Source organism: Syngnathus acus, chromosome 1 (genome assembly GCF_901709675.1).
Source record: "Syngnathus acus chromosome 1, fSynAcu1.2, whole genome shotgun sequence".
In the NCBI taxonomy this organism is placed as follows: Eukaryota; Metazoa; Chordata; class Actinopteri; order Syngnathiformes; family Syngnathidae; genus Syngnathus; species Syngnathus acus.
The window spans coordinates 6223645-6237363 of NC_051087.1; the positions used below are offsets into that span (position 1 = coordinate 6223645).

Genomic DNA, 13719 nt, shown 5'->3' on the forward strand with positions numbered 1-13719 from the left:
TTCATTTAATGAAGAGCGTTCATCATATAAAGAGATTACAGTAGATTGAAATTGATATTCATTTGAATAGACTTGAGAGCAACTTTAGGTTTACAGGATCCAACTTAAAGGTATCAATGGATGTTATCAGGTGAAGTCAGGTCTAATTTACACCATATCATCTTTTCAAATAAATGTTTGCACTAAGTGGAACTCAATAATGAGTAAAAAGAGATATTTTAAATAATTGTTTTTTTTATTCATCAACTGGGTGCATGAAAAAATACAACAATTGTATTCAAATAGATACAACAAAATATTCAAATAGATAAATACTTTAAATATGTGAATCATAAGTTAAAGCAATAAGAATAGTAACAGTTCATAGTAGCTCCACTTTAGAGGCTGCAACACAGACTGGGAGTGTACATTTGAAAATAAATAATATGTTTGATACAAACATAATTTGTCTGTTGATAGCTTCAACAGCTGCTCAAGTAAGTTGCTTTCCTCTGTTTTTAAATAAGGCTTGATCAGATAAACACTTTTTGGTACCAAGTTTTGTAAAACGGCCTCGTGGAGCATTCGTTCCCCCATTGCACGGCTGTTCAGCGTCTTTTGCTGCAGGAAAGAGAAAAGGATTTGCTTAACTTTTAATTCAGTTTACATTGAAATTACAGTGGTGTCTTTTAGTTTTAGCTTTCCAAATTTACTTTGTGACCTTATTGTAAAGATTGCATTTTTGTGACACCTCCTATGTTGGCTCTCATCAGACTTATGCAGGGGTTATGGTATGAACCTTAATGGTCAAAGTAGTTTGACTTGAACTTACTTGTCAAGGATCCTCTCAATGACTCTCTTCACCCAGGGAGCCTCAGGGTCAAGGCACACCTCTTTTCCAGTCTTTTTAATCGTAGCACTGCAAGAAACAAATTTGCCTTCAGAACAAGCACACTTGGAAGGAGAGTGACCAACTAGGTTGTTCCTTCCATAGGTGAAAGGTCACCTAAGCGTCAAAACTGTGACAAACTTCTTACATGATCTCGGGCACCCCGCAGTGAGAGTTGGCAGGAATCAGCTCCACTTTCTCGATGTGGCGGCCGATGGGTCTGCTCTCTGTCTGGAAGCAGCGGCAGTGCAGCTCGACTCCCAAACTTCTCAGAGTCATGCCTGCAAGGAAACAAGAGAGAATGGGGTTACATCTAATTGTTGAGATGCTCATAATGACCAATCTGCACAGAGTGACAATTCTAAATATGCAATAATAACAGTTCCACAAAGCAAGCTTACCTTCGCTGAAAGCCACAGCAGCCAGAAGGACCACCAAAGTACTGAGGATCACTTTGTTCATCTTTTTGTTGTTCTCAAAAAGCACGATAGCTCAAACTTTAAAATGAAGAAGTTGCCGTTCAAAAATGTCACTGAGACTGTTGACTTGTCGTCTTTTGCTGTCTCTAGCTTTCTCAGTTGCTTTGAGCTCTGCTGTTTGAATGTAGTGCTGAAGAGGAGAGTTCCTCCTTTTATAGAGACTCGCATGAGTCACCTCCCATGCAGATGTTGCGCAAACTGGGATTGTTGGCAGTTGAGCGGGAATTTACAACACGCGGGTTAAGGAAGGTAATTCAACTGACATGTTAAATGTATGAGGCATACTCATGGATCAGTATTTGTCACTGATAAAAAAAAAAAAATTGCATTTTGAAAACACAATGACTGGAATATTGTAATATCCAGCAACGTGATTGGAATGTTCAACATATTTTACACCTTACAATTTGATCGACTACTAACTGATTCACAGGTGACATATCAATAAAGGTGTGCTTGATATGAGAAGGCAAGTGGTCATATGGTAAAGCCAGCTAATAAAACAAATATTCATTCTAAAAGATACACATTACACTCATGTGAATATGCTACCGAGACAAATAGAGGGTCGGGTCTCCCTTTGTTTGACCCTTTCCAAGACGTGTCATGGAAAATCCACTTTTTTTTGCTTTTATATTCACTTCATTGTGCACTTGGAGTCTCCAAGATTGTACAAAAGTGTAATCTATCAAATCTGCCATCTTTATTACTCCACACAACTCATTCCACCGTCCCCCAGCATCAGAACCTTATTACTGATATTACCAGTTAACAATGATCTGTTTACCATACAAAGCCTTTTGAAGCAGTGTTATTTGAGGCCCCCCTGCAAGTTTCTCAGGCTTTTGTTATCATTGTCCTACTTCCTTTGGAACTTGATGCAGGTAGGAAATGCAATATTATAGTGTTGTCACAAAAGCATCATAACATATATGACTATGTAAGAATTTGTGCATTCAGCACTTTAAGAACTATTAGGAGATCTTTATTGTATTTGGATGCTTTTAAACAGTTTTTAACAGTAGCTTTTACAATAAAAATACGTGGATAAGATACCATGAATAAATGATTTATAGTTTTGAATTTATATTTTGCTTTTGGTTGGCCCACAGTCGAGGGAGTACGCCTCCAAAATGAGGCGGGATAGGTGCCAGCTCTCCCGCAGCTCTAGTAATGACAACCGCTATACGGATGGCTGAATTATTAGGGAGATTCCTTTATTGTGCAAGCAGTCAAACCTCTTAAATTAAACAATTCTTCAGAAACTGATAAACACTTGCAAGTAAAATCCCAAGGATTAACTGTGTTTTGCTTTTTCTTTGGATTTTGAGAGCATTATTGCTATGCTTATTCCAAAAGAACGACTAAGCACAGAAAAGGGTTTTAGAGGAAAGGAAAAAACACAATCGAAGAAAAATATTTATTCATTGTATGTGCCTTCTTGTTTTTACTTTTTGTATTGTTTACTTGAATGTTTTGTTTATCCGTGAACCAATATAATAGAATAGAATATGATATATATATATATATATAATATGTAATATGTCTTGTCACCGTGGGATAGTAGGAAAGGCAATTTCGATCTCTTTGTGTGTCTTGACATGTGAAGAAATTGACAATAAAGCAGACTTTGACTTTGATATCATTATATTTCATAGAGTTCATAAGGTTACATGGAAGACAAACACTTCACCTTCCATTGCAAAAAAACTGCAATGCCTCATAACAATTGCGTAACCTCCGAAAGTTTTTTATTCCATTGCAATCATTTCATTGTGAGGGAATGAAAGTTTTTTTGTGGTGGAGCACAGTTATTATGAGGGAACACTAATTATTTTGTGAGAGAACGCAAATTTGTTGTTTTCTTCCATGTCACCTTGGGCAGGACATTGAGTTGCCTTGTGTATGAAATGTGCTAAATAAACCTGCGCCTTACTTTGCCTTAAATTTCGATTAAAATTGAATTATTTTGCCATCATATATCTATATATGATATATTGTTTGAGACAATGATATATTTTTGAAAAGTCTGCAAAACTGCACTTCTCTACAAGATCGTTAACGGGCTAACATTGAAATCTTTCAATTAAATTATAATGCTTTTCAATATGCAAACGTATCTGCTTTATTTTGCTTACTTTATTTTGGTAAATTTCCACAACTATAACAGCTGAGGAGCTATGAAAACAAACAAAAAAATATTTGCCATGTACTATTTAAAATAATAGTTTTTATTGAAATTCAATTTTTTTGAAAATATTTGGAACAAAGTTGTATCACAATATTCACATCAGATTGTGAGGTTGAATTTTATTTAAATCAATATTGAGCACATGAATGCTCAGTTAAATGACAATAGAATAATGACAATAGACATATGATGACACGCTAAAGCTGATGGCTGCTGATGATGGCTTTGCATCCCCAAAAAAGTAAAAGTTTCCCCGAAGGCACAATGAGTGCGGGAATTGTATTGTGTTGTACATGCGAAAAGATAAAGCAGGTGAGGTCTGACGTAAACTCGGCATGCTGAGACGCGTCAGCTCACTGTCATCAGTCATGCCGCAACAGGAAGTATATGACGCAACTTTTGCAATGGTGCTGCATTTATCAGTGGCTCACAGACAAAAAAAAAAAAAAAAAAATGAAGATGCGGTTAATTCAAAAGAAAAAGGGAAGAGAACACTTTGTTGTTTCCTTATTTAATGTGAAATAGCTAAATGAGAACAGAGGAAGTTGATATGAAAGTGTTATGCGTAGGGGATTAACTTAATTTGGACGTAATAATTTCACTGTTCTTGACTTATTTTGTGCAACATTAACCTAAAATAGCCCATTCTAATGCTTTTCTCTAATTCTTATAATCCAGAGGGCATAGCAATTATTGTTTTTATTATTTCTTGCTTAGAAGTGTTAAAACAAAGTGAATTTCCTTTCAACAACTCACGCACGTACGATTGTGACATTTCATTTGGGAACGTGATACGTACATACCAAAACTTTCTGTTGACCTAGGCCAAAACTTTCCTATTACAGAAAAAAGGCACTTAATAATCGTAAACATGTGAGACTCACAGACATTGTGTCCCTTAAACATGGCTCGTCATTAAAAACACTTTACGAGAATAAGGTTAATGTTTGTCTGCCTGTTGGAGTAAATTATTAAACAAGTAAATACATTTGAGTTTTGTTTCTCTTTTGGAACGATGAGGGTTGAATTTCAATACCAGTCTTTCATTTTGTGGCAGCTCTTCAAGATGGTATTACACTGGCACAGAAACTGAAAAATGAATAGTCACACTCTAAAAAATACAACCTTTAAATTTATTTCAGCTGTAACAGTCTTTTAAGATGGAAAAAAACTTCTAAATATTATTTATAACAAAATACAACATTTAAATTTATTTCAGCTATAACAGTCACTATAGGTGGGGGGTAAAACGTCTAAATATTATTTGTTTGTTTGTTTGTTTGTTTGTTTTACCGTTGCCCATAGTCAATGGCCCTACTTCTGGCCCCTGATTTGAATTTAAATTTGAAAAGTTGACTCTATAATACTTTTTTCAAATTTGCATACCATTCATAAGAAATTAAGGTCACTGCATTAAAACTTGCATTGAGGAGGGAACGTTACACAATACAAATGGTCCATATACTGAGAACACAAACTTTGTATGCTAAAATATGATCAAATAATTAGTTGCTCTACTCTAACTGCTCCTGTGCTACCACCATGACCTCGACCTCTGCATGTGTGAACATGTCTGGAGTGAAGATGACATAAAAATGTTGATTCGTCCCCCGCAGGCAGAATGTCATGCAGCATATTTCTCCGGTTATTTGGGAGCTGGGGTTTGAGCGGCATGTTGTTTGTAATCAAACTGCAATGTTTTGTTATCATTATGTCTTCAGCTATTTGTGCGTGCAATTAGAGACATTCAAATCTTCCTACGCTTTTAGCATTGGATTTTTCTAATGTTGCAAATGATGCATATTTATTTTGTGGTCTGTACTAACATTTTAGTTTCTGCATGCAAAATAAGGTCTCGAGTGCATGCTAATAGTAATGTACGACATTAAATGTCTTTGCCGCTGCAGTTGGCTCGGCACGACTTTTCTTCAGTGCATATCACAATTGTAAATACCACAACAGACCATTTTACACTAAGGAGGAAGTCATGGATGGAAGAAGTTTAACAACAGTATGACTTGTTTAATTATTTGACTAACCTCACCTTTTTGTGAAGGCAGCAGGATTGAGATAAGCGGCTGGAAAGGTAACCGATACTGCATACAAAGAGCTAATGAGGTTAAATCAGATGCTGGGAAAATCAGACATGATTCATAGAGCTCACGTTTCCGCTCACGTTTTCTTCGCTTCTTTACCTTTGAGGGGTAAACTGATAGGGATACTGAAACTTTACTGTGCAGTGTGAGAGCCGATATACACCCTATTGTAATACAATATAAATTCCACACTTACAATGTGTTACTTTTTTTTTTGACCCAGAGTGAAGCAACATGAGGAAGTGAGGACATGCTCAATAAAACGCTGATGAGCAGTCGCTGGGAATTTCTGGAGATGTCACTGAGTTTTTGGATTGGTAAACAGCTGGGGGAGGAGTCAAGATCCTTTTATGACACTTCGGAGTTTGGGTAGTGGGATCCAGCTGTGCAGACTGCACGACTTGCATTCCATGTGTTGAAAACTGTTGATCGTGACATCTAATTTCGTGCCGGGACAAGTTTGTATGCCGCAACAGATCTTAATCATATGCACAGACTTTTAAACATTTAGCCACACCGAGTGATTTGAACACACACTGCTGTGATTAAGAATATCATAACTGACACAATAAAATTATTGTAGTGCTATCTTATCTTAACGTGAACATCGGGCTCAAAATGAATCATACACCGGATGAATAACGACATGTTAGATTTTATTATAATGTAGTAAATAGGTGCGTCTGGAAATAACATCCCGGACCTCATAATATTTATACACTGTCCATATACTGTATATATTCATATTTTCTTCCAATATATCTGGTGTTCGAAATGAATATTTGGCAAGAATTTTAAAAAGAAAAAAACAGGATCCTTTACAATGATTTAAGTGATTGTATTCCATCAAAACTGTCCAATAAGATCAGGTTTTCCCAAGTTTTCAAATATAAAAAAAAAAAATGAATATGTGTTGTGTCATTTCAGGCCAGATGATACGCTTTCAAAAAAAATGAACAAAATGTACAAAGGTATGAATCATATTTGAGACTCATGAAGCTTTTGAGGGTTCTAAATGGAAAAATGACAAATACAGTATATTCAATAGAGCCTCCACGATACAGTGGTACAGGTCAAATAAACTATTATGTCAGGACTTTGTTTGACTTTCCAATTTTTTTCAGCTATTGTCTGACATAATTCAATTGAATGAATGAAATGAAACTTTTTCCATCCATCCATCCATCCATCCATCCATACCGTGCCGTTATCCTATAAACAAATGAAACGAAATGAAAGGAGGTACGCTACATTGCCGGTCTCGCCCGTAATTATGCTCTCTAAACACTTGTTGAGGCCAGTTCTCAAGTGTTGCAAAAAAAGCTATTAAAAGCCAACAAAAAAGCAATGCAGACTTGCAGAGTTAGATAGGAGTCAGACTCCTATCTGATGGGAAGCAGTTTCTGCTAGTTTATTGTTCCAGGAAGCAGGCTAATGATTAACAAGTACAAAAGGTATTTGGGATTGAAAGGAAAACCTCAAGAGGAGAACCACAAATTGAGTAATAGTTTTTGAAAAAAGAAATGGACCAAGTTGGCCCCCCCACCACCACTTTTGCGGCTACAACAGCTTTCACACTTCTGAGAAGACTTTGGAATGTGGGAATTTTTGTCTATTCATGCATATGTCACCAACTGACTACAAAATAAAATAAGATAAAATAGAATAGCATACCAACTTGTGTGTTCTACAATGTAATTAACAGCATATGTTCGGGCTTGTTTCGAACCTAACAAATACTTTGTGGTCTAATATTAGAAGGATGAGGAAGTGATGTAGTGGCTAAAATCCTGCTTAGATAGACATTGCCACCTTCTGGTAAGTTTCTCCTAATATCCAATGTACAAACTTTTTTAAACCTGCAAACTCCTAATTTGAGGTTATATTTATGTGTTATAATGCTCTTCAAGAAGGATTTTAAGGACTGTAGTTTTGGAAATGAGAGAATAATCTGAATTTCACATTTTTTGTTGATAATAATAATAAATTATTATAGTAATATAATAATAATAAATAATACATTATTATTATTATAATAAATTATTATCAACAAAAAATGTGAAATTCCGATTATTCTCTCATTTCCAAAACTATAGTCCTTAGAAAATGTATTATTATTATAAGAATGTATTATCATTATCAACAAAAAAGTTTTGGAAATGAGAATAATCTAAATTTCACATTTTCTGTTGATAATAATAATAAATTATAATAATAATATAATAAATTATTATAATAATAAATTATCAACAAAAAATGTGAAATTCAGACTATTCTCTCATTTCCAAAACTATAGTCCTTAAAAAATTTATTATAAGAATTTATTATTATTATCAACAAAAAATGTGAAATTCAGATTATTCTCTCGTTTCCAGAACTATAGTTCTTAAAATCCTAATAATTTATATATTAATTACTATATAATAATATAATAATTTATTATTATTATTATTATTATTAATCGTTTTCAACATCTCTGCAGTACACGGCTGTGGCAAGCCCCCAAAAGTGCCTTGAGCCCCCCCGAGTAATACGCCCCTGTTGAGCATTGTGGAGAGGGGAGGTGGAATATACGGAGTACGGTGGTAGCCGTCTTGTGACAGTCAGTCACTCGTCTTGGCAAAGGGACATTAGTTAAAGTCTGACCTGGATTGATCCAGTGAAGGAGGAGGAATGATAGTTATGTTCCCAATTTTGCTAGTATGGCGCTTTGGCAGCATCCTGCCTGTCCGCTTTGTTTTGATCTCTGCATGCAGCTTGACGAAAGTCGATGTAGTCTCAGACCGCATGACGGCGGACGGCTCCGAGCCGTGAGCTCATCGTGTTGACTCGATGTGTAAACATGGCAAAGCGGTGAAATAAGGTAGGACTTAACTTTGTAACCGATCTGCGTGCGTTGCCTGAAGATGTTAACTTTATAGTTAGCGCGGTTGACTCATAACTAGCTTGCTAGGCTACCGGAGCAATCGATTGATTAGCGTCACACGCACTTTGGTATTTGGCTGAAAACACTATTTGTGTTCTATTTGTTATCTTTGCATAATATTTGCAATGTTTCTGTCCTCATTTATCTTGTGTAACCGCTAACGTTGTTTTGCATGTGTATGTTTGTGTGTCTCCTTGTGCAGCAGCACCCCCGGCCGGCCCTGCTGTCATGGAGGTGGGCAGCCTCCCAGTGGAGCTGTGGAGGGTTATTTTAGCCTACCTGCCTCTCGCTGACCTGGGCCGCTGCTGCCAGGTGTGTCGCGCCTGGAGGGAGCTGGTCCTCTCTCTGGATAACACCCGATGGAGGCAGCTGTGCCTCTGCTGCCCCGAGTTCCGACACCCCAACTGGCCCAGTAAGCCTCACCTTGAGCCCCCGTCGTGGAGGGAAGCCCTGAAACAACACGCCCTGGCCACCCGCACCTGGACTCAAAATGAACCCGAGCATCAATCCACTGCCTGCCTCCTTTTATTCAGGCGCCGGAAAGACCGCAAGGTTTGGCATGTGGGGCCCGGGTTTGAGTTTGAGACCTTGCGAGGAGCTCTTGGGGTGGCTGGGCCTTATGACCGATTGGTTCTCCATCCGGGAGTGTATGAAGAGCAGGCTGAGGTGGCTCTCAAGGTGCCTGTGGAGTTGGTTGGGCTTGGCACACTGGGCCAGGTGACCCTCTTGGTGTGCATGGAGCAGCAGTGCCCTACTGCCAGGTTTTGTAATCTGGTTTTCATGCCACCCTGGTTCTCCACAGTGGTCTACAAGGTAAGGTATATTTTGATTTTTTTTCCCCACAACTTTTGTTTTGGAATAATATTAAATGACTCAAGTAAACAGTAGCCCAACAAATAAATGAATGAGTCATTTTGTTTGTTTAAACGATAAGTAATGGTTGATGATATATTTGTATAATTTGTGTTTATTTTCCACCCTTGTTTGTTGTAGACATCATGGGGTCATGTCCAACTGGATAACTGCAACTTTGAGGGGGCTCAGCTGCAAGTCCGCGGGCCCGGGACTTGCCAGGCACGCTTTTGCTCCTTCTCGAAGGGCAGCTCTGTACATTTGCTCAGTGTTGCCTTCAGCTTACTGGACAGCTGTGACTTCTCCGGGAGCGATACTGCTTCCGTAACCGTGGAAGGTTCACCCGTGTCTGAAAAGAACTGGGCTTGTAAATATATGGCTGCCCTGGCCAGGAATTTGTCATCGTGTGGGAACAATAATAGCAGCCCCTTCAGAGGGATTTCCACTGGCAGACCCAGTTCTGATGCTACTGTTAAAAAGGAGCACACAGTTTGGGAGGACTGGAAGCGGGAAAATGGACCAGAAGCAGATGATCAGGGCACAGTGATTGAAGATGGCTGGAGTGATGGCGAGGATGGTGAGAACAAAGAGGCAGGAATGACCAAAAACAAATTTCCACCAGAATATAAAATCCCATGTGACAACCATGGACTGGCCTACTTACTGCAGCCCCGTGCAGATGGCTCTTTGCCATCCGCCTCCTCCACAAATCCCCCACGCACGACTCCGGAACCACTCACCCTTCAGCAGGAACTAGAAAGAGACCCAGATGCTCAGATGTTTGCGTCGTCCACTCTGGGCTGTCTCGTCCGGCGTTGTCTCTTCAGGGACGGGAAGGGAGGTGTCCATATGTCGAATTACGGACAAGCTCGACTGGAGGGCAACGTTTTCCGCTGTCTGAACTACGCCGTCAGATGCATCCAGAACTCCATAGTAAATATGGTCATGACAGAGGGGAACCACTAAAGTCAAACACAACCTCCAATTTATTCAGATTATTTATTTAGGTTTCGTCATTGTATGCGTAATTGAGTTTAAAAAAAAAGGTTTTATGCAAATGATATAACCTTAGGAGTGTTCAACCTCAGAGGTTCCCCTGCGTCTTCTTAACTAATTCGTATTCCTATTAAGAGCAGAATTAAAGGTCATTTCAAGATGTAGCCCACAACACAATCAACCGAGCTCTCTTGTTAACCTTTTACAGATAGTGATGCTGCGAAACGAAGTGTGCGAGTGCAGAGCATCAGGCGTGTTTATGCGGCTGTCGGCTCAGGGCCTCATCGCCGAAAATGACATCCACTCAAACGGGGAGGCGGGGTTGGACATCAGGAAAGGAGCAAACCCCATCATTGTGGTAACTGTCACACTGATTCGATCACAGACAGTAAAGCAATTGTGTGTCATTAGTAAATACAATAAATATCGTGAAATAAACTATCATTCCTAAATGACTGTTCTTCTGTGCAGTCATACGGGAATACCGAAAAAAAACAACCACAAAAGCTCATGTGTAAAATTGACTAACATTTAAACTGATATTTTTGCTATCATTTCAGTTTACGTAATCTGTATTATCAGTTGTATTCTAAAAAAAAACTTATGCACAGACACACTGTCATGCATGTTAGAGAGGCAATTATGAAGTAGGTTGCATTAGTTTGTAAATAAGGGATTTGTTTTACCCTGTGCTACCTTTTTTCCTCTCTCTGTCAATTCCTTAGTGTAACAGAATACACAGTGGCTTCCGCTCAGGGGTTGTTGTGCTTGGCAATGGAAAGGGCTCACTTCGGAGCAACCAAATCTATAACAACAAAGAAGCAGGCGTGTATATACTCTTCAGTGGGAACCCTGTCGTCTGGTAGGTGTAATACCACATTGCATTTTCAAAGTATGCAAATATTGGCCCACAAAGACAAGAAATATCACAAAAGCACAATCAAGATCATAGTGACTACTAGAGATGTCAACATGAGGCGGATAATGGAGATAATTTTTTTTCACTTCCTGTTTTCTTTTAGTGGGAACCACATCTTCCAAGGGCAGGCAGCAGGGATTGCTGTAAATGAGAATGGTAGAGGGATGGTAATGGGTAAGTCTAGCATTGGGGCTTTTTTTTTTTTTTCTTTCTTCCCAGTGTGACAAACGTTCACGCGTAAAGCGCTCGGTAAACATTTGAATTTTTAATCCCAGAGAATGTCATCAAGGAAAATCGGTGGGGAGGTGTGGACATCCGCAGAGGGGGTGACCCAATCCTGAGGAATAACTTCATCTGTCATGGATACTCTGATGGCATTGTGGTGGGAGAGCGTGGCCGGGGACTCATTGAAGGAAATCATGTCTACTGTATGTTATTCCCTTATTTAATGCCAATATCAAAAGCCCAAGTCGTTCTCAGCATGTAAATGTTTGATTGCTGTTGTTTGTTTTTCTTTCATTGTACTCATTAGGCAACAAAAGTTGCGGTGTGTGGGTTATGTCATCCAGCCTCCCCCAGCTCCTCGGAAACTACATCACCCATAACTGGCTGTACGGCGTGGCCGTGTTCTGCAGGAAGGACCCAGAGAACATCGAAGCCAGGGAGGGGAACTGGCTAGCGCCCGACGACAGCGGTGATAGGAGGGGCGTGGTGGAAGAAGATGGGAGGGAAGAGCAAGAAAACGTACATGAGGAGGGAGAACTCTTTGCATGGGAGAGCGACCTGGACAGTGAGGATGAACGCCACGCAGCACGCCGCTCCATCAGTGTGGCGCTGGTGGAGAGCAATTGCGTGAGCTTCAATGGAGGTAAAAAAAACCTCCGTAATTTTTTTTTTTTTTTTTAAATCGACATTCTCAATATTAAATGTTTTCCCCATACTTCTCTCGCCCTCTGGGTAGCCGTAGGCCTTTTCATTAAAACCAGCGAGCCACTCAACATTTATGCCAACCTCGTCAACCAAAACGATGGCGATGGCGTTTCCGTGCTACAGAGCAGTCATCTGACCCGCCTGGTTGCCAACTGCATTCTTGCAAATGGTCGAGCGGGTGTTACTGTAAAGAAAGACTCCCGTGCGGAGCTTCGCAGTAACGGTATATATGAAAACAAAGGCCACGGCGTCAACTTCACCGGGTCCGGACAGATGGTAGAGAACGACTTGGTTGGAAACTGGAACTACGGGATCCAAGTGTCTGGAAGTGGTGATGTCAAGGTGTTACATTTTGACACGATCTGTAAAAAATATTTTCATCGGTTATATGACCGTCCGGTTGTCATTTACAGGTGCTGCGCAACCGCATCCAGCCGACCCTGGATTGTGGCATCTCAGTACTGGGACCAGTAAAAGCAGTAGTCACCGATAACCAGCTGTTCCAAGGCCACCCATATGGCAAAAAAAGCCTTTTATACTTGGACCCTAGCAACGAGAGCTGTGTGTTACGCAACAACAGTATTTCAAGCCATAATAGCAGGTATCTAAGCAACCCACAGTGTGCCAGACTGTCTCCAACGCTGCATGTGTACCAAGCCAATCTTTTTTTATCTGTTCTTTTTTTTTTATAGCTGTACATCTGTCCCTCCTTGGGTACTGGAAAACCCTCCCCCTCGTCCACCGGCCAGCTCACCTACGGGCCTCTCCTCCTCCCAGTACCCTTCACGACTGGGAATCTCCATGACGAATAGGATAAGCGCCACTGTGGAGAGCGGTTGCCACAGTGGCAGCATGTTCTGCTCTATCCTGTGAAAAAAAACTTAGAAGTATAACATTTTAAGATGACTTTGCCAAAAGTGAAAGTAGACACCCTCATTGCCTTCGCCCTTTGGTTTGGATATAGCAAAAAAAAAAATGGTACCGTCCATTCCAAAATATTTTGAATCAACAATGTGGTCCACCCAAAGCGGAATTTTTAATCAGACTGGTTGAGTCCATGCAAAATTCTTGTCAGTCACAAATCTAAACATACATTATATCTGGAAACTATTCCGTCTTTTACTTTTTCTACATTTTATGTTAGGGCCTTATCCCAAATTTTTTAATAATTTCAAAAACTGAATGTCCATGTTACTGGAGACCTAATGTCAACTGAGTACAATGGAGTCCGGCTATTAAAACCAACTATTAATAGTTGAGCCAAATAAGGAAAATCCATCATGGAATTATGTTGAGGAGAAAAAAATATTTTTTTAATGAAAACAAATCTTTCAAAAAATGTGTTTTCCACTAAAGGCGAGGGGAAATTTTTTCAATTTGACAAATTGACTTTTCTCACTAATATGTAGAGTTATCACAAAGCATCATTGTATTAAATCTCACCCTGTGGTTGTACCGAGAC

At 39.4% G+C, this 13719-nt stretch overlaps 2 protein-coding genes across 3 annotated transcripts; one reads left to right on the top strand and one right to left on the bottom strand.

Moving 5' to 3' along the window:
* Positions 1 to 216: 216 nt before the first annotated feature.
* On the bottom strand, positions 217 to 1496 carry cxcl8a (chemokine (C-X-C motif) ligand 8a). The gene is made up of 4 exons (XM_037259838.1): positions 1270 to 1496; positions 1017 to 1149; positions 812 to 898; positions 217 to 600 (listed from the first exon to the last, which is right to left on the bottom strand). Exons 1-4 carry the CDS (start codon positions 1328 to 1330, stop codon positions 588 to 590), a joined length of 294 nt encoding a protein of 97 aa, XP_037115733.1. The 5' UTR covers positions 1331 to 1496; the 3' UTR covers positions 217 to 587.
* A 6672-nt stretch (positions 1497 to 8168) lies between these two features.
* Positions 8169 to 13232, top strand: fbxo10 (F-box protein 10). 2 transcript variants are annotated; one of them, XM_037256662.1, is made up of 11 exons: positions 8169 to 8497; positions 8763 to 9373; positions 9554 to 10345; positions 10617 to 10766; positions 11134 to 11270; positions 11431 to 11501; positions 11603 to 11755; positions 11860 to 12195; positions 12289 to 12599; positions 12671 to 12858; positions 12950 to 13232. In XM_037256662.1, the coding sequence occupies exons 2-11, from the start codon at positions 8789 to 8791 to the stop codon at positions 13128 to 13130; spliced, it is 2904 nt and encodes a 967-aa protein (XP_037112557.1). In that variant the 5' UTR covers positions 8169 to 8497; positions 8763 to 8788; the 3' UTR covers positions 13131 to 13232. The 2 variants fall into 2 exon arrangements, with proteins under 2 accessions (XP_037112557.1, XP_037112567.1); XM_037256672.1 differs by having other exon boundaries at positions 8766 to 9373; positions 12950 to 13130.
* Positions 13233 to 13719: the final 487 nt, after the last annotated feature.